Source organism: Panthera leo, chromosome B3 (genome assembly GCF_018350215.1).
Source record: "Panthera leo isolate Ple1 chromosome B3, P.leo_Ple1_pat1.1, whole genome shotgun sequence".
Taxonomy (NCBI): Eukaryota; Metazoa; Chordata; class Mammalia; order Carnivora; family Felidae; genus Panthera; species Panthera leo.
Window position 1 is genome coordinate 118,882,550 of NC_056684.1, and position 22,874 is coordinate 118,905,423.

The 22,874-nt window shown below is 51.2% G+C and overlaps 1 protein-coding gene across 2 annotated transcripts; it reads right to left on the reverse strand.

Moving 5' to 3' along the window:
• Window positions 1-832: 832 nt before the first annotated feature.
• SYNDIG1L (synapse differentiation inducing 1 like) lies at window positions 833-22,313 on the reverse strand. 2 transcript variants are annotated; one of them, XM_042940673.1, is made up of 7 exons: window positions 22,254-22,313; window positions 19,430-19,527; window positions 14,033-14,130; window positions 4,563-4,736; window positions 3,896-4,374; window positions 2,776-2,916; window positions 2,378-2,618 (listed from the first exon to the last, which is right to left on the reverse strand). In XM_042940673.1, the coding sequence occupies exons 5-7, from the start codon at window positions 4,313-4,315 to the stop codon at window positions 2,460-2,462; spliced, it is 720 nt and encodes a 239-aa protein (XP_042796607.1). In that variant the 5' UTR covers window positions 4,316-4,374; window positions 4,563-4,736; window positions 14,033-14,130; window positions 19,430-19,527; window positions 22,254-22,313; the 3' UTR covers window positions 2,378-2,459. The 2 variants fall into 2 exon arrangements, with proteins under 2 accessions (XP_042796606.1, XP_042796607.1); XM_042940672.1 differs by having other exon boundaries at window positions 833-2,916.
• Between the last annotated feature and the right edge of the window lie 561 nt (window positions 22,314-22,874).

The following is a 22,874-nucleotide window of genomic DNA, read 5'->3' on the forward strand; positions in this document are numbered from 1 at the left end:
GCAGGTGCGTGGCAAACAGCCTCAGGCCAAGCCGCCGTGGGGGGCTGCCCCAGCTGGAGAAAGCCTCCTCACCCTAGGCCTCTCTCCTTTTCTGGATGGCCCACACCCAATGACTGTTTGCTGCGGGGGGGCGGGGGGGTGGGGTATAAAGGCCTGGCCCTTTGTCCCAACTTGGGTCAACTCTGAAGGGTATCCTGGCTCCAGACCCCGCTGCGTTCAGGCCTGCCTCACAGCCTCACCTCCCCCTGCCCAGATCTGCCTCCTCCTCCCTTCCTCAAATGATATCCCAAGAGCAGCCCCTAATATACATCTGGTGCTAATCTCTGTCTCCGGGGCATCCAGCCCACACAGCATGTGTGTGTGCAAGAGAGTATAGCTGTGTCTTGCCGGGAGGACATACAGGTGTGGGTGCGCCTGTCCCACATCCCCCAGGGCCCTCCACGCAAGGTGATCTAGACGCCAGGCTGGTCCCTTTGCTGGCCCAGGCAGGCTCCTGGGGGCCTCGGGCGGGGGCGATAGCTATAGGCAGCTCAGTGGAGCCTCAATCACCTGCAAGCTCTTGAGCCTAGAAGGGATTTTTCTTCAGGCACGGACCTTGTCTTGTCCTGCTTGGAGTCAAGGGCACGCCATCACCCTACATCCAGGCTACCCTGAGCAGAGCAGTGGTGGGGTGGGTGGGTACTCTGGCCACCCCTCCTCCTGAGACCTTCTTGAGAAGACTGCTGGGGGCCCAGGGCAGCACACATGCAGCTGGAGGTCAGTCTTGGAGGACGGTGGGCTGCAGGCAAAGATGGAGGCAGGTAAGGACACGAAGAGGCCCAGAGGGCACCAGTGTTACAGAAATGTTTATTACAAGGATAAATATATACAATAGGGGGATATTAAAACCACTGATCCTGGGCCTGTGGGACTTCAGGGGATGTGGGGAGTGGAGGGTGAGGCAATGCCTGGTTGGGGAGGGTGATGGGACAAGGTGGGTCAGTGGTCGATCCACAGCCCTGGGCTCTGGATGCAGCTTGGGAATGACCAAGTCCCCAGATTCTGCACAGTTGGGTCCTTTGCTTGAGCCTGGACAGGCCTGCCCTCCCAATATACTGCCCCCCCAGCTGCCTGGCTGCCTCTAAAATTCTGGATGTTCCCTAGTGGCTGGAGGTGTTGAGAACAGCCCTGGTTAGGGATGTCAGTGAAGATGGCTGACCCCCTGCATTCAGAGGTGGGAAAACATCACTGGTCTTTGAGAGACATGTTGCCTAACCTTCTTCTCCGAGGTGGTGGGGTCCTCAAAAATGGCTGTAGTTTGGCTCCAGCCCAGATGCTCTAGGCATAATCCAAATAGTTTGGGAGACTCCTGCCATGTCCCTGTTCATGAATACTAAGGGTTATGGGGAAACAAATCTAGATAAATTCTCCTCATCCCTCTAGACCTTGCTCAAGGAACACCTCCTCCAGGAACCCTTCTGAACACTGCTGAGCTGCCCAGCAGCCATGCCAGTCCTCTATCCTGCCCCTTGTTTACACTCATGACTCCCCAGGGCCTCTCCTTGCTGCTTTCCCACAGGGCTGGATCTAGGGCCCTGTGCTCAGTGACTGGTGCACTAAGGACACTCTCTGGGATGGTATTAGCTCAAGACCTCCCAGGAGGAGCCCAGAAAAGGGTGATGGAGGTGAGGACCTGGGGTGGAGCAGGGAGGCCTAAGTAGTCTGGCAATATTGCAGGACCTCTGTCATTACATCTGTCTTTTGTTCCTACGCAAGGAAGCTCTAAGACCCTGCCTTGGGTGCAGAGCTTACGTGCCTGAGACTCTTCTTCTCTATCTAGACTCTATGGTGTCTTACAAGCCCGCAGGAGAGAGCCGGAAAGAGCAAGGGGTCCCTGTGTCTCTATGTATTTCGCTCCGGGTTGGCTGGGGGGTCTTGGCCTCATGGGGCCAGAGAGTGGAGTTGGGGAAGCTCAGGTTGTCCCCAGTGTGGAGACTCCGATTAGCCAAAAGAACTGGGTCAGGTCCCCTACCCCCAGGTGTCCTTTTATCTCCCAGTAACCTCCTGCTTTTTCTCTGTGGAGAGGCTGGCAGAGTTGGGGAGTGGGCTTCTGTCAGGGCAGGCAACCCTTTGTCGCGGGGGTGGGGGGCAGGGGGCAGAATAGGCTGAGCTCCCAGCCGGCCTCAAGCCAGAGGTAGGTCCTGCCTAGATGGCTTGATGGGCAGCCCTATTCTCTCTTGCTTCCTGACATAGCCTGGACTAGAGGGTGGTGTCCCAGACTCTGCTCTGGGGCTGGGGGCTGTGGACAAGAAGAAGTGACAGTGGAGCCCTGCAGGCTGCAGCCTGGGAGGCCTCCCCACAACAAGCCAGGATTGTGGGTTGTCTTCAGGGGCCGGGGCTCTCCAGAGAGTCTGCAACCCCAAGCCTTACTGCCTCCTCAGGCGGAGCAGGGGAGACAGGATGCCAGGCCCTGCTGGCTACTAGCCATGGCCATTCTGGGACATGTAAGCTGCCAGAGCCACCACCACGGCCACATAGAGACCGGCGCCCACGGCGATGGAGAGTGTGGCCAAGAAGAGGGCCCTGCGGGAGGTGGTGCTGGCCAGGCGGAAGTCTCCCTTGGAGATGGCCTTGCTGGTCTAGGGAGAGAGAGGTGCTGGTGAAAGGGCATGTCCCCACGGTTGGGAACCCAGCCCCAGCCTGCGGGGCTCTGACCCGGTCCTGCGCATGGAGGGTCAAGCCCTCCAGTGGAGGGAGGGAGCAGGAGCAGATGCCCTGGGCCCCTCGTGCTCTTACCCCCTGGGAGAAGTAGAAGGCAGCGATGCCCAGGGGCCAGAAACAGCAGAGCATGGAGAAGATAGTAAGGCCCAGGTGATCCCTGGGCGGCAGCGCCACGAAGTTGTCTTCACTTTCACTGTCTGTCGACGTCACATCACTCTGCAAAACACGGGTGGGCTTTTGCCACCGGGCCCAGGATCACCAGTGGCAACGATGTGGGGCCACAGGTAGTGTCATCTGCTGTGGGTGGGAGTGTAGGTTGGGCTCGGCCCGCTCTACCCAAAGCCTGAACTGTGGCCCACTGATTCCCTCCTTTGGAATTAGCACAAGCATACAAAGAAAGAATACGAGTATCAGCGTGCAGGCTTGTGTATCATCGGACAGTCATTGGGAAAGAAGAGAAAGTCTCAACGCCCAGTGACCAGGAGATTGGGTTAATAAGTGAAGGAAGAACATACAATGGGATACCAGGAAACCCTTAAAAATCACCTCGTAGACAAATATTAAATTACGTGCAGCTATACTGAGATATGGTACTTGGAGGGGAAAATCTGGTTATAAAACTATGTGCAGCAAGATCTTTTTAGGGGGGAGTAGGGTGGGAGAAAAAGATTGAACAAAAAAAGACTAGAACATCATCGACTAAAATAATAATGTTCTCTTCCAGCGGTTTTCTGTATTTTTAAATTACTTATGTAATTAAGAAAACAAGAATGATAAATGCTATTACAAAATTAAGCCATTGGAGCACCTGGGTAGCTTAGTTGGTTGTGTCTGACTTTAGCTCAGGTCAACATCTTGCAGTTTGTGAGTTTGGGCCCCACGCTGGGCTCTGCACTGACAGTGTGGAGCCTGCTTGGGGTTCATTCTCTCTCTCTTTTTCCCTCTCTCTGTGTCTCTCTCTCTCTCTCCCCTCTGCCCCACCCCCACTCACGCTGTCTCTCTCTCAAAATAAATAAATAAACGTGAAAAAATTAAGTCATCAACCCAAGTTTGTGTTTCTCAAAGTATGGACAGAATCTGTGCCAGAAATACCTTTCCTTTGGTAACATAGATTCCTGGGCCCCAAGCCAGGCCCACTGAATGTCAACACCTAGAGGCTGGCCTGGGAATCTGCATTTGAAACACAGGCACTCACCTCCTCCTCCTCCTCCTGGTCATTCTCCTGGCCCTGCTGCTCCTCTTGAACCCCGTAGGACACAGTCTGGATGGTGACATCCTCTTCTACTTGGCCAGGTTCTGTGGACCGCAGCGTAGGCCCCGCCTGGGGCTCCCTGTTCTCTGTGAAGCTGGTCTCACAGCTGTTTGCCCTGGCTTCCTTGACCTTGTCCCTCCCCAGGAGGCAGGTGGGCCTGTACCAGGCCTCCACGGCCAGCTGCAGGGATCCTGGGTCCAGGAGCTGATGGGTGCGAGCAGAGCCAGCACCACCCAGGAGGTAGGAGTAGAGCTTCTCCTGGCATGACCAGCTGGGTGAAGCCTCGGGGTAGGGGTAAGGGCCATGGAGGGGGGCGGGGCTCCGAGGCAGCAAAGGGTTCTGCAGTTCACTCAGACTCTCCATGGTTCTGGGGGCAGCTCCAGGGAGGGGAGCCTGGGCCAGCTGAGCTGTCCTCAGAGAGCCTGATGGGCGAGCAAGACAGATAGATGCTGAGTCCAGGGCGCTGGATGCAGGATGGGAAATGTTTAAGAACTCAGGCCCTCGGACCCTGCCTTTACCACTGTACAGCTGTGGGACCTTGAGATGGCCACTGAGCTTCTCAGAGTTTCCTTTTCGTAGTCTACAAATTGGGTGTAGCCACAGTACTCACCTCATAGAGTTGGTTCATTCATTTATCCTGTCCACACTTATCGGTTGAGCATCAGCTCCCCACCAGGCACTGTACAGATACTGGGGACACGAAGGTGAGAAAGGCAGGGAGCAGAGAGAGGGAGGAGGATGCACTGTCTTCACGGAGCTCACGATGGTGGAGAAGACACCTGCCCTGAAGGGGAAGGACAGCAAGGGGCGTAAGAACGTGCAAGGCACGGAACGGACACAAAGGTACAGGGAAGGCTTGGGAGCTGAGATAGAAGGAAGAGGACCAGTTGGCAAGGCAAGGGGAGGGGAACACATTTCAGGCAGAGGCCTCGATAAGGGATGTTCGCTCTGAGAGCCTGGGAGAAGGCTGGTGCCTCTCAGGGTAGAGAGGGAGGGGTGAGATGGGGTGTGTGGCCAGACCACGCAGCCCTGTTTAGGTCTGAGGGGGCTTCAGGGGTCTTGGCAGGAGCGATAGGATAGGGTTTGGGTCCAGAAGCTTCCCATGGCTGTGTGGGGAGAGTGTCTTGGAGAGGGCTGAGCTGATTGTGACACCGATAGGAGGTTTTGCCATGGCTTCAGGTAAGCTGAAAACAGCTGGGACTCAATGGTGAGGAGATGCAGAGAAGGGGAGGGGCCTTGGGAAATAATGGCAGGACTTGGTGGCTGGTGGGATACTGGGTTGAGGAAGATTTGTTGTAGGGTTGGATGGGACCACGCTTAGCTCAGAGCTCAGCATAGGCCACGTGCTAATTGCTGTCGATTCTTCACAGAGGAGGATGCTTCTCTCCAGTTATGGTCTTAAGGGGATGCTCCTTAGACTAATCTCCCCTCTAAGGTTAGTTGTGGCTTTGGGAAGTCCTGTGGGATCTAAGGCAGGGCCTCTGGAGCACTAAAGTCTGGACTTGCACATCCCAGCTTGAAGTGTAGACACACTCATGGGCTAGAGTGTAGATGCCCACCTGGGAAGGACACACGGTAGGTGCTCAGGGTTGATTGAAGGAGGGAAAGGCAGCCTATAAATGTGTTTACAGCAAAGCCTACACACATGCCGGGGTATGGAGAAAGGGGGCAGGCCCCCCCCAGGGACCCTACTCTCTCCTTCCCAGCCCCATCATGATGCTGAAGGGTGAGAGGGTCATGTCTTGCCCTGGATTTATAATCTGAAGATCGGAGAGTCAGTCTTGGCCTTGATACTTTGGGCAAATAATCATGCCCTTCTGGGTTTCTTTATCTGTAAAGTGCAGATGATAATTCCTCCCCAACCCACAAGGTTGTTCTGAGGATCCAAAGAGATGGCTGATGCTCTATTGTACATTATAAGTGGGAGGGGCTTCTGTGCTACCCAAGGTCATTTCTGGCCTGATGGTAAAGGGACAAGTGTGGAGAGGGAATTTTGCCCCCAGGGATAGGTTTGTCTAGGCCCCTTCTCCACTCCCACCTCCCATCAAGAATTCACAGCCAGAGGGGCGCCTGGGTGGCTCCGTCAGTTGGGTGTCCGACTTTGGCTCAGGTCATGCATGATCTCACGGTCCGTGAGTTCAAGCCCTGTGTCAGGCTCTGTGCTGTCAGTTCAGAGCCTGGAGCCTGCTTCTGAGTCTGTGTCTCCCTCTCTCTCTGCCCCTCGCCCACTCACGCTCTGTCTCTCTCTATCAAAAAATGAATAAACGTTAAAAAAATAAAAATAAAAAAGAATTCACAGCCAGAGCCTGGCCATTTCTCTTTCTTCCCCCAGGGAGGTGGTTCGATTCTAGAAAGTTGGTTTTGGGGAAACCTGAAGACAGAGCATGGCCCCAGGAATAATGGGGAATGGGACAGAGTGAGGGGCAGGGGAGGCCCAGGCAAGACCAGGGGGAGGCATTGAGGGTGGGTCCATGGGGGGCCAGCGTCCCTTGGCTGGCCTGCTATGAGGCAGGAGTGAGGGCTGTTGCCTGCCTGGAGGCAAAGGAGCAAGAGAAGGCTATCCTGGCCATGTCTCAGAGGCTCTGAGCCCGGAGAAGTGTGACCTCTGGGGCTGGGGCTCCCAGAATGTCTAACAGAATCCTGGAAGGACCCAAAGAACGGCGTGTGGCCCGAGTGCCCAACTCTTCACCCAGGGAGGGCACGGATGGTGCTGGGCTGCCCTACACCTGGGGGCTCTGTTGGCACATTAAGCAGTTACAAGTTCCATTTGGGCTGTCACCCAGCTGTGGAAGGAGTTTCTCCGCATGCAGAGATGGGACAGCAGTTCTTGGGAGGGGCGGAGCTCATAAATGCCAGGGCCTCAGTACTTCTCCCTCTTCTTTCCTCTGCAGTCAAATGCTCTACCACTGAGCTATACCCCCAACTCTTCTTTCCTCTGTATGGATCAAAATGCAGGGAGCCCCTGGGACTATAATATGTGGACAGGTTCCTTCCAAGCTTGCTGGACTAGGCTTGTGCCTGGGCTCCTCTGGGCAGATTCCCAGCGGGACTGGTCTCTTCTGACCCCTGAGGGCAGTTTTTGAGTCCTTGTCGGAGCCTCCCCCACACCAGCAGATGTGATGTGCAGATGTACAATTGAAGGGCACGGGAGCATAAGGCTCATGGGTTTGGGAGTCAGGTACACTGGGATTCCATTCTGATTCGCCCCCATTAGCTTCTTGACCTGGCACCTCGGTTTCCCTATCTGCAATAAGAAGGGCTGGATTAAATGATCGCTGATGGTGGCACTAGCTCTCCATGAGCCCATAGCCTTAAGGAGCCCTGCAGAAGTCAGCTCCCCCACTCCCTGTCCTCTGCAAGACTCAGGGATAGATGCGCACGCTCAGAATCCAGTGACGTACCACCTTCCCTATCATGGCGCCTCGAGCACATTGAAGGAAGCAAAGGGAAGGCAAGGCATCTCCTTGTCAGATGCACAGTGGAGCCGTAGCACCATCCCGTGGCTTCCCAGCTCCCCCTGGGCCGCCACAGCCCTGGTCCTGCCCTCCATCTTGCCCACCCTATGGGATTCTAGGACATGGCTCCCAAAGGTCCCCGGCCTCTCCTCTAGCTGGTCTTAATTAACGCCCCCTCTGCTTACAGCCTCAAGGGTCCCTGTTGTCATCTGCGTAGACAGAGGTATGTGGGCGCATTTTGGCAGGGTGTGGTGGGGAGGACCGGCCCCAGGGCCCTCACAGCAGACTAATGCATCAAAGTCACCCTGCCCTATGTCCTGAAGGAGGCATAGGAGGTCTTGGCAATCACCTGTCCGATCCCCCCCCAGAAGAAAAGGAAGGATCCTTGTGGCCAGGAATCAGGCCCCAGAGCTCTGGAGACTGTAGGGGCACTTGCAGGGCACGTGTCCAGGACAGGAAGGGGCAGCTGGGTCCCAGCTCATTCCCCTGTTCTTGCCAGCCATCCTCTCTTGGTCAAAGTGCACCCAGCTGAGCCACTGAAACCCAAGCCACGAAGCCTTTCCTGGATTACACTCTCCTCCACCACACTGATTGTGCCTCTGGGCAGGGGCTTCTCGGCTTCATGTACAAAGATGTATGATCCTGGGTTTGCACAACAGGGACAAACCGAAAGCCACCTGAATGTCCAACAATCGGGCACAAGTTAAATAAATTGTGGTACAACAGTCCAGTGGTACAAGGCCTTGGAACAGGTTTACAAAGAGGAATGACATGAGAAAATGCTCATTGCAGATTCAGTGAGAGGGAAGAAAAGAAAATGGTATGTGCCTGCAATCTTAACTCTGCCAAAACGTCAACAGTGATTATCGCCAGGGGTGGGAACACAGGTGCTTTTCATTTGCCTTTTTACACCATGTTTTTCTGTTTCCCATATTTATTTTTTACATTGAGCATGTACTTCTTTTAAATCAGAAAAAAAATTAGGTGCGCAGATTTCTTCCGGGCCGAATTATCTAAAAGTGGTTTTAAGCCTTGCCAGGTTTGGGGGTTCCTCCTGGGTGTAAAGGCTGAGCACAGTGTCAAAGTCTGCCCTGACACAGACAGACAGACAGACACACACACACACACACACACACCCTCCGCCTCCATAAAGCAACCAGGTTATGGGCTACAGCACCTACTCACAGTCCAGCCAAGGGTCACAGTTCTTTAGCAGGTCATGTTCACCCCCGAAACCTGCTCGGGCCACACGGGAGTCCGCTAAACTGATCCTGGGGACCCAGCACTGAGCCCTGGCCAGAAGGAGGAGGTGGCAGGTCTCCAGGCCCAGGCTTCTCTATCCTTAGCCTTGCCTGACATTTTGGCCTGTTGCTGAGGGCTACCTCTCCCTGTTCTTTGGAGTTAAGGACCAGTATTCAAAGGATAATTTTCATCTCCACTTCTGCCTGGGGCTCATGTGGGCTGTGTGTGCCTGCTGTATAGACAGTACTGTATGTCTGCTTACTTGCTGGTGAGCATGCCTCTGCGTGTGTGTGTGACATGTGCACATGTCCCCTTCCAGAGGGAAGACGTGAGATGTCTGCAATTTTTTTTTTTAATGATTTTTAATGTTTTTTTTTTGAGAGAGAGAGAGCGAGAGAGACAGATCATGAGCAAGGAAGGGGCAGAGAGAGAGAGAGGGAGACACAGCATCTGAAGCGGGCTCCAGGCTCTGAGCTGTCAGCACAGAGACCGACATGACACTCGAACTCATGGACTGTGAGATCATGACCTGAGCTGAAGTTGGACGCTTAACTGACTGAGCCACCCAGGCGCCCCGAGATGTCTGCAATTCTGAAGCTAAGGAGATTGCTGTAGATTGTACAGTTGGGCAAGAGGTCTGGGCCCCAGAAAAGGAGAGGGAGGGGAGGACCTGGGAGGCCACAGCCCCTGGTTTGTTTCCTTTGGAGCTGAGAACTGAGCTGGGCCCTAATGTTTTCCACTTCCTGATTTAGAGACGGAGAGCACAATGCCACCTCCAGACTGGGGACAGGACACCATACGGGAATCCACTGGGATCCAATTACAGCCTCCACTAGAGTCTGATTGTTCTGGAGTCCAATTACATGATGTAACATCAGTTTGCTTATCTATAAAATGTGTGGAAGGGTACAAGGGGTTCATTTTTAATAGCTCAGCTCAATACGACCCTGAGATTCTATTGGGAGAGGAAGAACAATCACTTAACATTTATTGAGCTTTTCATCACGTGCCAGGAACCGAACTGCTCTAAAAGCTCATCTGACCCTATCATTTCTAGTGGGAGAGTCACAGCTGGACAGGGGCTTCCTCTTCTAGGAAAGAAGTGGCAGACTAACCTATGTCACACCCAATTGCCAAGAACAGTTAGAAAAACTAGGGAAAGATACGAAGGCATCAAAGAATCACCAAGGGAGCAAGAACTTGAGGGGTCAAGTTGCCAAGGTCCTAGAGGAAAAAGAAACACGGGGAGGTGAGTGTGACCCTTGGTGCCACTTTCCCCTCCAGCAGTATCAGAGGCCGAGGCGGGGAGGGGATGGGAGTTCAGGGCCTGTTAAGGAGGGGCCCCAGGAAACACCCCTGGTTTTCAACTGGGACTTCTCATGGGGTAACCCCAAGGAGCAGGAGCAAACCAAAAACAGAGCAGCCTTTACAGGCACAGAAACCAGGCTTTGAATCTGCTCCCGCCTAACTGGATTAAGGTGATCTACATGCAGCCTCTGAAGCAGAAGTTGCCCAGGGCAGCGGTTCCGGTCATCGGTGTGCACTAACATCACCTGCACGACTTAGCCCAGGCTGCTGGGCTCCACCCTCACCGTTTATGATTCTGAAATAGGCCTGAGAATTTGCATCTCTAACAAGTTCCCAGGTGGTGTCGATGCTGCTGGTCCAGGGATCACACTTTAAGAACCGCTGCTCTAATAGTCACTATAAGAATAGTAGGGGCTCCTGGGTGGGGATAAGCGCCCGACTCTTGGTTTCGGCTCAGGGCATGATCTCATGGTTCGTGAGTTCGAGCCCCGCATCAGGCTCTGCGCTGATAGCACGGGGCCCGCTTGGGATTCTCTCTCTCTCAAGATAAATAAATACACAAAAAAATAACAGCTATGATTTACTGCAGCCCCACATGAGCTAGGTGTTTCCTATGCTTCATCTCAAAACCATACAACCACCAGTGGGGCTGGTTGTGATTATTTCCCATTTTTCAGACAAACTGAGGCTCAGGTCAAGTAACTTGTCCAAGATTAAAGTGATGGAGACTGGAATTGAACCCAAGTGTCATTGAATCCAAAGCCTGGGCTCTCAATTAACTGCGCCTTTCAGAGCCTACTTGTGTGCCGAGGGTCGTGATAAATAGTGTGGGTGTGACAGTGTCGAAGACTTGGTGTCCAATAGGTTAAAACCGAGGGCCTCAGTGAAGGGAATGGGAAATGGGAACTTCATGAAAAGATTAGGAGATGGGGGGTGACTTAGCAGCCCAGGGGTGGCTCCCTAGATAACCTTAAGGTCTGGGTTCATATAGATACAGACTCATTGTGAGGACGTTCAGCTGTTGGCCGCTATCTCTCAGCACAGCAAGAGTGATTGCTTCTAAACGGAAAGATAAAAGCAAGATCTTCTTGGCAAGGCAGAGGATTAAATATAAATGATTAAAATCCAGGGAAAAGGTGAAATCTTGACGATTGGGTGCTAGATCATCCCCTTGTCAGCTAATGTGTAAACCATACTGCAAACTGTGAAGTGCTGTGGCTACGGTGGTTGTTTGCAGATGGCTTGAGGCTGGATTTGATGATCTCTGGTCTAGAGTCTTGGCTGCAGCTTGCTGCATCTGACAGTAGAGAGAGAAAGCCAGGGGTCTGGGTGGGGAGGAGGGCGAGGCCAGCGGAATCAGAATAGAGGGAAAATGAGAACTTGGCTTTCTTTGCTTCAGTTTGCCTCTTCAGGGAGCTAACACAATTGATTATCCTTTTTTCCCTGTTTTCAGCTGCTCCTCACTCCTGATCCTTCCTAATGGCACTTAAACATATTGTAGTCTCTCTCGCTTAAAAAAGAAATCAATTGTGATGATTGCAAAACCCAGCTGTAAATACTTTGATACTCCTCCCTTCGAGAGGAGGGATACAGACCCCCTCTCTAATCTGAGTGGGCTTGTGACTGCTTCAACCACAGAGCACAGCAAAGGTGATGCTGTGTGACTTCAGAGGCCAGGTTATAAAAGGCCGTGCATCCTTTACCTTGCTCACTGAAAGACTCACTCCCCCAACCCTGAGCCACCCTGTCTGTAGCTGGACTACTCTGAGGTTGCCCTGCTGGAAGGTCATGTGTGTAGAAGCTCTGGTGGACGGAACCTGCTGAGCCAAGCCTTCCAATCTTGCCAAGATGTTAGACATGTGAGCGAAGCCATCTTGGACGCTTCAAACCAGCCCATCTGTCAGCCAAATACCACTGTGTGACCTCTGTCCCTGCCATGTGGAGTGGAGTAATCACACAGCTCAACCCTGCGTGGATTTCTGACCCTCAAGGTCATGAGGTAGAGTAAAATGTCTTTAGTTGTAGCCACTAAGTTTTGGGGGTGCTTAGGCAGTGACAGATAACTGGAATGCCTTTCCTCAGTGCCGTTTCCCTCCGACAGCCCCTGGCCTCTCTCTCTTTCACTTCACAGTCGTGTTTCTTAGGAGCATTGTCTCTACTCACATCAGAATCCTTCAGCTCTCAGCTCAAAAGTCCCTTCCTCAGGGAGATGTCCCTACATCCTCAGTCTAGATTTAGGCTCCTTGTTTATCTGCTCTCCAGGCTCCAATTCCTCCTCTCAAAGAGCTTAGCACAGTCTTTTTCTATATGTGTGATTTGTTGATTAGCGTCTTTCTCTCTCACCAGATTGTGAACTTCAAGAGGGTGGGGACTGTATCTTCCTCATCCGTGCAGCACCTTGCCTGGCGTATACTAGGCACTCAGTAAACAGTTGATCTCATGAATAAATGAGTGAATCAGTGAATGAGTGAGCTAGGTGTGCTAAGGCTCCCCCATAAGAAAGGACTTTCTAGGATCTGGGGTGGGTGGAGCATATCTGCATAATTTCTTGAGCAGTTAATTCAGACCAGTTCTTGGGATGCAAGAATAAACAAGAAATGGTACCGGCTTTGAGGGGGAATACAACCAGCAAATACGAAATTTCAATACAATGGAGTGAGTTGTGCTAAATAGGACCAAGTGCTAGAGATACACTGATAAGGGACTCCTACCCTGGGATGGGAGAGGAGGCAATGGCAGAAATTAAGAAGAGGCTTTGAAAGCATGTGACATATGAATTGAATCTTTTTTTTTTTTTTTTTAGTTTATTTATTTTTTGAGAGAGAGAGAAAGAAAGTGAGCGAGCAGGGGAGGGGCAGAGAGAGGGAGATAGAGAATCCCAAGCAGGCTCTGCACCGTCCGCACAGAGCTCGATGCGGGGCTCAAACCCACGAACCGTGAGATCATGACCTGAACCAAAATCAAGAGACAGACGCTTAACAGACTAAGCCCCCCAGGTACCCCTGAGTTGAATCTTCAAGGAAGAATCTGAGTCATCCAGGTGAGACAATGAGAGAAGGGGATTTCCAGCTGAGGAAACAGCACAAAAGCGTGAGGTAGTGGAAAGGAGGGGAAGCCAGGGAGGTTTGGTGTTGGTGGAATAAGACAGGAGAGGTGGGAAGGCCTTGAATTCCATGCAGAAAAGCTCTCTTCTGTGGGCAGTGGGGAGCCAGTGAAAGTGGTAGCAAGAAAGTGACATGGTCATACCCAGTTTTAGAGCGCTCTGGCTGGCTGCAGTGGATACAAAGCACGGGAGGTGAATGAGAATGGCGGCTAAGAGTCCCATGAAGAGATGAGTACAAAAATGCAGGCAGGAGAGGATGGGGACCTAACCCTGATCTGTGGCAAAATGGATGGAAATGAAGAGTCATAACCAAGAAGGAGTCAGGAGGCTGAATGAACGGAACTTTGTGGCTAACTAGAAGTGAGGGAGAGGGAGGAGCCTAGAATGACTCCCAGCCTTCTGGTTTTGTCAATTAAGTAGAAGGTGAGGCCACCAACTGAGACAGAAAATCCAGGGGAAAGATCGCTGGTTCAAGAAGGCAGCCTGAGGGGTGCCTGGGTGGCTTAGTCGGTTAAGCGTCTGACTTCAGCTCAGGTTGTGATCTCATGGCTGGTGAATTTGAGCCCCACATCCAGCTCTGTGCTAACAGCTTGGAGCCTGCTTTGGATTCTGTCTGTCTCTCTCTCTCTGCCTCTCCTCTGCTCAAGCTCTGTCTCTGTCTCAAAAATAAATAGACATTAAAATTTTTTAAAAAAAGAAGGCAGCCTGAGCACTAGTGATGACCTCTTCTCCTTCAGATTCTATTAAAGTGATAAAGCATATATTTCTAAAAGAATGAAATCATAACAAAATTGGAAAACAACAAAAAATGGTATCAGTGGAACAGAAACACTGAGGAATTTCTGGAAGATAAAGAGCAAATGAAATTCTTTGGTGAGGAGATCAGTGTTGAGAAACCTGCAGCCCCAAACAGAATAAGAAGTAAGAATAAGTCTCATTCAAGGGGGACGTCTGTTAGGGAAACAAACTTACCCAACTTCAGAGGAAATCCGTACCAGTTGCCTATGCTAGTCAATACCTTCCTTTATTCGTAAGTCTGAGTGGACACCAAAGGATAATGAAGAACAACTCTATGAAAATAAAAGAGAAGGATTAAATACACAAATAGAACAATTGACCCAGTAGGATTGAAATCATTCAACTTATAGAAGAGATCTCTAAATTTTTTTCAATTCATATCCCCTGGGAGAAAAAAAAAGAGGACATTGTATCCATAAAATGAGAGCAGCCTGCTATGAAAAAAGAGCCAAGAACATGAAAGTGTTTTGGAAAATGAAAATAACTGTCTAAATTTTCAAAAAATTTAATAAAGTGGGGTGTTTGGCTGGCTCAGTCAGAAGAGCATGTGACTCTTGATATTGGGGTTGTGAGTTCGACCCCCATGTTAGGTGTAGAGATTACTTAAATACAACTTTAAAAAATTTAATGGAGAGACTGGATAACAGAATGGACACAGTTAAAGATTAACTTTTTAATGTGAAAGAATAAGTTAATGAAATATCCCAAGACATAGAGCAAAAAGACAAGAAGATAGAACATATGAAAGAAAGGTAAGAGACATGGAGGAGAGTCCCAGAGGTCCAACATCCATCTAGTAGAAATTTCAGAAAGACACAGCAGAGACTGAATGGGAATGACAATGAAAGGAACAGAAACAGGAAGTGGTTCCTGAGCTGAAAAAACAAAAAAGAATATTTATATTAAAAAGGCCCACCAAGTACCAATCCAGTAAAATGAAACACACACACACACACACACACACACACACACACACACACACACACTAACACAACAAGGAAGAGCAGGATAGGAAGGAGAAGTGGATGAGTTGGGTCTTGGGATGCTAGGGCAGAAAATCCACCTGACAGTTAGATGTATGCAGTTGAATCCCTGGGTCATGGTCAGGGCTAGAGAGAGACTTGAGAATTATCAATGGAGCTATGAAGAAGAGCAGGGCAGAGGAGAGGAGAGGGTGAAGGAGGGAACCCAGGAAAGAGAGATAGGATGGCTGGAACACTTCTCAGTTCCCAGGGGAGGCTTCCTAGGCACTTCCAGAGACATCGGTCTACCTTATTTTCTATCTGCTGCCAACCTGGGCTCCCCCTCAGAGCATAATTCATTGGCTTGGGGATGGATTTGTGGCTGACAAAGGTGAAAATTACTGGGAGGATTGGGACAGTGGCACCACTACTCAAATTAGTCCATTTTCAAGCAGGAATCAAATCTTTATTCTTACTGAAACAACCTGTCTCCTCACTGAAGCAGCTTGTTCCCAACCACTTAGAAGCAAATAGTACATCTAATGGCAGAAGATAACACACCTAACAGAGAGGAGAGGTAGAGCGTCAGGTCCTCACTCCCTGCTTGGTTTGCTTGAGGGAAGGGGGTGGTGGGTGCTGGTGGCAGCTGCAGGAAGGAGGGAGAAGAGAGAATAAAGGAGGAGCAAAGAGAAGAGAAAAACTGAATACAAAGAGGGATGAGATTAGTCTTTATTGTCCCCCCACCTTGCAGCAGGGGGGACCTTGTTCCAGCAGGATGCCCACCAAGCCCCTGAGAAGAAAAGGGGGTTAGAAAATGGCAAAGGTTTAAAGAAATGGGATGCTTCTTCTACTTTCTCCCTGGAGTGGTGTACTTTGGGACTGGAAGTCCCTCTAGGATTCATGGATGAATTGGCCTTTGAACTTGACGATAATTAATAATGTGCAGATGTCTCTAGATATTTTATTCTCTGCTTCTGTCATATGTGTGCCGCCCAGCAGAAGGGACCTGCATGGGTATATTTCAATGTTTCAATCTCTCTCTCTCTCTTTTCTTTCTTTCTTTCTTTCTTTCTTTCTTTCTTTCTTTCTTTCTTTCTTTCTTTCTTTCTTTCTTTCTTTCTTTCTTTCTTTCTTTCTTTCTTTCTTTCTTTCTTTCTTTCTTTCTCTCTCACACACACACATACACACTTCATTTCTTAATGACCATGTTACATTTATCTATTCCTCTTCTTTAGATTCTCCCCACCCCGGCCTGACCCCAGATAACCAGGATCACCTAATCTCTTCTTCCTTTTGAGGTGTTGCAGAAGGAGTCAAGTAGGACCCCCAGCAGGAAGTTGGCAGGTGGGGAACACAAGGAGTAGCCAGTGGGTAGTTCTCCCTGGTTGAGAGAGGAGCCAGATGTGTCTACCTTGGTGACCAGAGATGCCCTGCACTCTGACAACTCTGGGGGTGGGGTATCCACCCAAACGGCTGCAGAAGGTGGGGGTGGTGGTGGTGAGTTGTTCTAGCCCCAGCAGGAGGCCAGCACCCCCACAGACTAGTCTTGTAGATAATAAAGCCCCTCTCTATGCTTGCTGTGCTGCGTGGTTGCCATTACTTTGTCATGAGGGTTAGTGACTGTCCGTTAATTCTGGAGAGCTGATTTTTGCCAGTGCTGCACCAACATCTGGGAGCCAGAAAGTGCTGACATGGGGTGGGGGGTGGTGGTTGATCCCCCACCCTGGTGGGGTGCTTAAAGGGTAAGTCAGGGGGGTCACTGGCATGGCTTACTCAGCTCTAAAGAAGTGCCAATTAGCTGAGGTTTTTCTGGATATTGGCTGGGCCTGCCACAGTTGAGGGAAATTATTGTCAGAGGAGCTCATTTTGTTTTTATATAAAAAAAGCTCTCCCCAGGGATGGATCTCTCCCGACTGTCCCCTCTTCCAGTCTTCTTAGGAGAGGGGATCCAGCCAGGCAAGGTCCCTAGGAGGACATGGCTAAGAACTGGGTTCCTGGCTCTTGGCTACTCACAAGGAATGTTGTGAGGGGGGTGCTTTCCTAGAATCTTGTCCTGGAGGCAGGGGCCCTCCCAGCTCTGCAACTCTGTACACACTCATGGCCTTCCCAGGAAAATAAAGAAGAGAGGGGGAGCTTAAGGAAACATCAGAAACACAAATGGCTTTTTCAGGTTCTTATTGCTCCCTTCCACTCCATTCATAAAATCCATTTCTTTGCTGAAAGGATATTAACTTAGTCTTAAAACCAGGTTAATGAAGCTGGTATGCTGTGTTCAAGAACTGAGGGATTTGCGGTCTCAAGATGGCCATCAGAGAGCCTCCCAGAACATCAAGAATGTTAGAACTTATCTAGTCCAACCCTCTTTTACAGAAAAGAAAAATGAAGCCTACAGAGGGAAAAGAACTTGCTTGAGTCAGTGGCAGATCTGGGACCAAACATGGGGCTCCCAGACGTCCAATCAAATGCTTTTATTCTGAGATATTTTAACACTCCATTCTCTTATTTTACACCCAATTACCGAGTCCTTACTATCTTCCAGGTGCTATGGGGGAGGGGAAGTGTGCAGGGAGGCAAAGAGATGAAAACAACACAATCCTTGCCTTCAAGGAGCTGTTTCCTTAGATCTGTGATTCTTGGGGGAAAAAAACAACGAAAACTGTGAGTCAGACTCTCACCCTATATTATCTTCTATAGGTGATGATGAAAGAGAAGGGGGGAGGGAACCCTTTTGGCTCCTCAAGATTTATAAGTTGGGTTTCACGGACCCCAGGGAGGCCAAAGACAAAGGAAACCATGGCCAGGCTGGGAGAAAGGGGGTAGGGGTAACAACGATCAGATTACTTCCAGCCAGACTGGCTAGTGGATGGAAACGGTGACAGCAACTCATCCTGGTATGATGACCCACAGATGACAAGCCTTCAATCAGGCACATTGTTTCACTGAGTCCAAGGCAGTTCCCTGAGGTGGGCACAACAGCTACCTTATCCCCACTTTAGGGATGAGGAAACTGAGGTTCAGAGAGTTCAGGTAACTGGCCTCAAGCTGATAAATGCCAGCGCTCAGCCAAGAACTCCTAGTCTAGTGCTCTTTCTCTCGGTGGTGGTGGAGAATTTGTGCTGGGTTGAAATGATAGGGACAAAGCAGTGGTCAGCCACAGTGATAGGCCAATCTTCCTCTACGCAGTTTTATTTTGATCACTACATTCTGCCACTCAGAGAACTCTGCTCTGAAGAATTGGAAGCACTTTGCAGGCCTGAATGAGCTCATTTGGCACACTCTTGCCAGAAAGAGGGCAGACTCCAAATGGAGGCTCTGTCTAGGGTGACCAGCATTTGGGCACATAACAGAAAACAAGGCTCAGGTATCTCCACTCTCTGCCCTTATGCACCAAGCAGTATGAGGCAAAACCAGCCTTCTTCCATTAGAGTCAAGGGGGCCACAGGACAAAATGAAGGTATATTCTGGTACCTCCTTCCTTCCCTGGAGAAATGGGTTAATCAGTCCTAAGGGGCCTGGCCCATCCTCGGCCCAAGGGCCATTACCGGGCAAAGAAATCTTGAAGCGTGGGGTGAGGGGAAGACCACAGCCACTCCAGTCACCCTGATGAGCAGGCTTGGGGAGGAGAGGGATGCTTAGTGAAGCTGGCTCAGATTTCCCTCATGAGCAAAACCATGGTGGGCACTGGGGTACAGGGGTCCGGGATACTCTCCTTACCGTTCTTTGTGGGCAGGGTGTCTAAGAGCTGTCTCAGGTTGGGGTTAAGGCCTGGTGGTGTGGGGTCAGAGTGTCCAGGTGACTACCTGGGCCCCAGTCCCACAGGCTCCTCCCAGCATCCCCAGTCTGTAGGGTGAGGGGTAGGGATAGACTTGGCAGTGATCTCTTGCGGAGCGCAAGGTGCAGTCAGCAGGGAGGAAGATCCCCCATCCCTGAGAGGGGTCCCACTGCACTCCCCAGCTCGATCGGGCCTCGGTGTCTCGCTCTGGGTTCCCGCTGTTCCCCCAGACGGCCCCTTACCTGTCCCGCCGAGGACGGTCCCGCCTCCTCCGCGGGGCTCGGGGGCCCAGCATGGGCCGGTGAACGACGGCGCCCCCGCCTTGCGGCCGCGGTGGAGCTCCCAGGAGGGCGCCTCTGCTCCCGGCCCCGGGTCCCTGCCGCCGCCGCCGCCGCCGCCGCCGCCGCAGCCGCCGCCGCCGCCGCCGCTTCAGCACCGCGGACAGCTCCCGCCCGCCGCCCGGCGCCGCCGCCCGCCCCGCCCGGCGCGGTCCCGGGAGCCCCGCATCCTGGTCCGGCCCCGCCGCCGCCACGCAGCCCTTAGCCCGGCCCGAGGCGGCTCCCCGCCGACTTGGGAGAGCAGAGAGGAGGATTCCCCTCCTCCCTGCCTCCCGCCGCCGCTGCCGCCGCCGCCGCCGCCTCTTTCTCCCCTCCGTCTCCCTTCCACGCTCGGGAATCAGCCCACCAGGCACTCCGGACCCAGCTCCGGGGCGGGGCGGGGCGGGGCGGGGCGGGAAGTCAGGGGAGCCCAAAGGAGGCGGCCGAGCGAGGGGCGCACAGCTGGAAAGGTCTCTCTGATTCCTGGAGCCGAGCTCCCTTTCTCAGTCCTTCTCCTTACCCTACTTCCCCATTCCCCCAGGAGCGATGGGCGGCCCTCGGGTTTCTTGAAGTATTTTGGAGGTCCTAGGTTCCCAAGCTCTGAGTTTTAATATTAACCTAAAGAGAAGAAAAGCAAGCAAGCAGAAAGCATTTATTGAGCGCCTACTATATACCAGACACCATGCCAGGTTTTTATGTTTGTAACCAATATAATCTCATTTAATTTTCTTAACAACTCTATGAGGCAATGTAATCCTCCCCTCCCCCTGCCCTTCCCCCTCCATTTTACACAGGAAGACGCTGTGCTCAGAGATTAAATCTCTTGATTGGGAGACAACAGTGCTATGCTGGCAAGGGCACAGGCTTTAAAGACCATGGGCCTAAGGTTTGGTCTTAGTGTCTCATTAACTGTATAACCTTGAGCGAGTTAACCTCTCAAAGACTTGGGTTTCTCATCTGCAAAATGGGGGAGCTGTATCCACTTCATAGGGGTCATATGAGGACAAAGTGAGATGACAGATGTGACATATTGGTCTCAAATAGGCCCTCAGTGGGTACACATTCTCCTCAGTTCTCCCAGAGGGAGATCTGAGATCTGAGCCCAGGGCTTCGTTCTGCTTTGTCTCCCCTACTGTGCTGCTCTTTATCTGTCCCCCTGCATCCTGCCTCCTGGTTTCCTTTCCTTTTTTTTTTTTTTTTTTTTAAATCATGGGGGATACCCTCATCTTCAGGATTACACGTAGATGGGGCTATTTTTCAAGTTCCACACCAGGTCTTGAGTCTCACCACAGTACCAGGGGCTTGGGAGGGGAGAGTGTTCCCATTTTCTGAAGGCAAATAGGGGCAAAGTAAACCCCAGAGCAGAATGAAGCAGGGGCTGGGGGTGGAAGGAGGCCCTGGGGACCAGGCTCTGGCAGTGGGAGTCCTCTCTCCTCCCATCCAAGGGTGTCATAGCACACTGAATAGTGAGCTCCAGGAACCCCTTACTCCCACATAACATGAAGCATCTGGGGAAGTTCACTTTAGTTCCCAGCATGCACTGTAGGAGCCAGGAGCTCTTGTCATGGAGTTTGGGTCTCCTCCTCTCCACTGGACAGAAAACTCCCCAAGCCTTGTGTGGTGTCTGGGCTGGGCTGATGATATTGGTGTTTAACCTATTGGGGGCTAAATATATTCTTGTTCTTCTTGCCCCTGCCCCATTAGAGTGGAGGCCCTGAGGCTAGGAAGGTTCTTGGACCACTCATCTGGAGCCTACAGAGCATCTGCAGAGGCATTTCTCCCTTCCTTACCTCCCCCACACACCCAAGACCCTGTCCCTTGAGTCCATGCACCCTCTTGCACCTTTGCTCCCCCGTGGCCTTCCTCTCACAGGGTCTCATGGCCTTCTACTTGGCCTTGGCTCCCCTCTGCTCCTTCCCTCCCTACCCTGGCTTTGCTCCATGCCTGGGCTGCATACCGAATTACTAATCAAAAGGATAATAAAAAAGCCAGTGAAGCAAAAGCTGCATATAAATTGCAAATACTAATGTTGATAATTATATGCTGTTGCCTGGAGGGAAAACTTGTGGAGCGGCCCCTGATGTTGTGTCAAGGACCCTGGCCTGGGCACCGAAAGACCTGGGTTTCAGACTGGTTTTCGTCCTGAATTGGCACAGCCTAATCTCCATGGACTTTTGCTTCCTCAGGATTCTGAGCCTCCTCAGCAGCTTTGAAGACACTGTAGGGGCAATCAGCACCATGCGAAATCGTGACAGAGAACACGGGCTGATGCAGTGGTAAGTGTTTCTTTGAGGGAATTTCCCTCACAAGATCTAAGGGGTGGTTCAGGAACTGTAGACTCTACAACTATGCAAAATTTCCATTCCATGTTCCTCTCCCTTTTCTTCCCCCCTCTTTTCTCCATCAGGCATGTCCTGCTATGTAATGAAGGTCTGCTTCCCTGCTAGACCCTGAGAATAGAGGTATAAGCCATAGTCTGGGTCCTTGAAGGAGCTGCCACGAAGGGTGATGAGGTAGATAAACACGTTAACCAGCCATTCCAAAACATTGAAATAAATGTTATCATAGGGTAATCGAAAAGGACACAGAGAAGGAAACAACTAGCCTTGCTTGAAGAAGTACCAGCAGGCTTCCTGGAGGAGGTGACATTTGAGCTGAGTTTCATTACACAATGAGACATTCACCTGGAAGGCCAGGAGAGGAGGGCATTTTGGAAAGAAAGGCTGGGGAGAAGAGACGAGGCTGGAGGACTGGTGAGGAAACTACAGCAGAGTCCAGGAAAGAGACAGTGAGAACTTGAATAAGGCAGAGTCAGAGGGATGGGGAACACAGGATGGGTTTGAGACACTTCTGGGGAGAACAGAGAGGAGAGATTGGTTGTGAGGAAAGGGAAGAGATATCAAGGGTAAAACTGGGGCCTCCTGTTTCTGGGTATCTGATGCTATCTAAGTTGGGCGTTGGGAGGGGGGCACACCTTGATTACCCGGGTAATGCTGCTGACTGCCATAAACTCCTCAGTTTTTAGGCCTTTACACTTTCAATTTTATTCTCCCTTTAGTTCCTAGACAGTTTTCTTTTTTTAGTTTTTATTTTTCTTTTTAAAAAAATGTTTATTTTTGAGAGAGAGAGAGAGAGTGTGTGCATTTCCATGAGGGAGGGGCAGAGAGAGAGGGAGACTGAAGATCCAAAGTGGTCTCTGTGCTGACAGCAGACAGACCCATGTGGGGCTCGAACTCATGAACTGTGAGATCATGACCCGAGCTAAAGTTGGACGCTTAACTAATTGAGCCACCCAGGCGCCCCTCTAGGAAATTCTCTTAAACCAAAAAAATCTCCCATTTTACCTTGATTGTCTTAGTAGAAAAGGGAACGGCCCAGGCTTGGGCTGGGAGAGCTCAGTGGACAGAGAAACCCTGGAAGTCTTCCTGGAGGAGGCAGCAGGTATCCTCGCTGGAACTAAAGCAAGGTCTATAGAGAAGGGAAGGAGTAAGGCATTGGGTGAAAGCTTGGGAGGAAATGCCTTCATGTCCTGTTCTGCACCCACCTCTGATATCCTCCAAGCAGAATCCAACACAGTAGACTCTGTTTATGTTGGTATTAGCTCTGGTTGCTAATTTCTTTCCACCTGGGGATTTCTCTTCATAAGCTCTTTTATGCACAAACTCTTAGCTCTTTATACAAGAGGTCGATTTGCTCGCAGAATTCCCTAGGGAATGTAAATCAGCACCAAGTGTGGGGAGATCTTCTTTACTTGCTACATCAATAGACCACACAGTAGAAGAGACTCTCCCCATAAAAGAGAAGGCGGGTCTCACTCCCAGCCCAGTGGGCTCAGTACCTCTGAGTCAAACTCGTGGTCAAGGCCACATAGCTGGAACCTACAAAGCCCTAGGTAATGGGGTGGGAGGGAAGCAGACTGGTATAGAATGCAAGGTCAAGTGGGCCTTTGGGCTGTCCATCAGCCA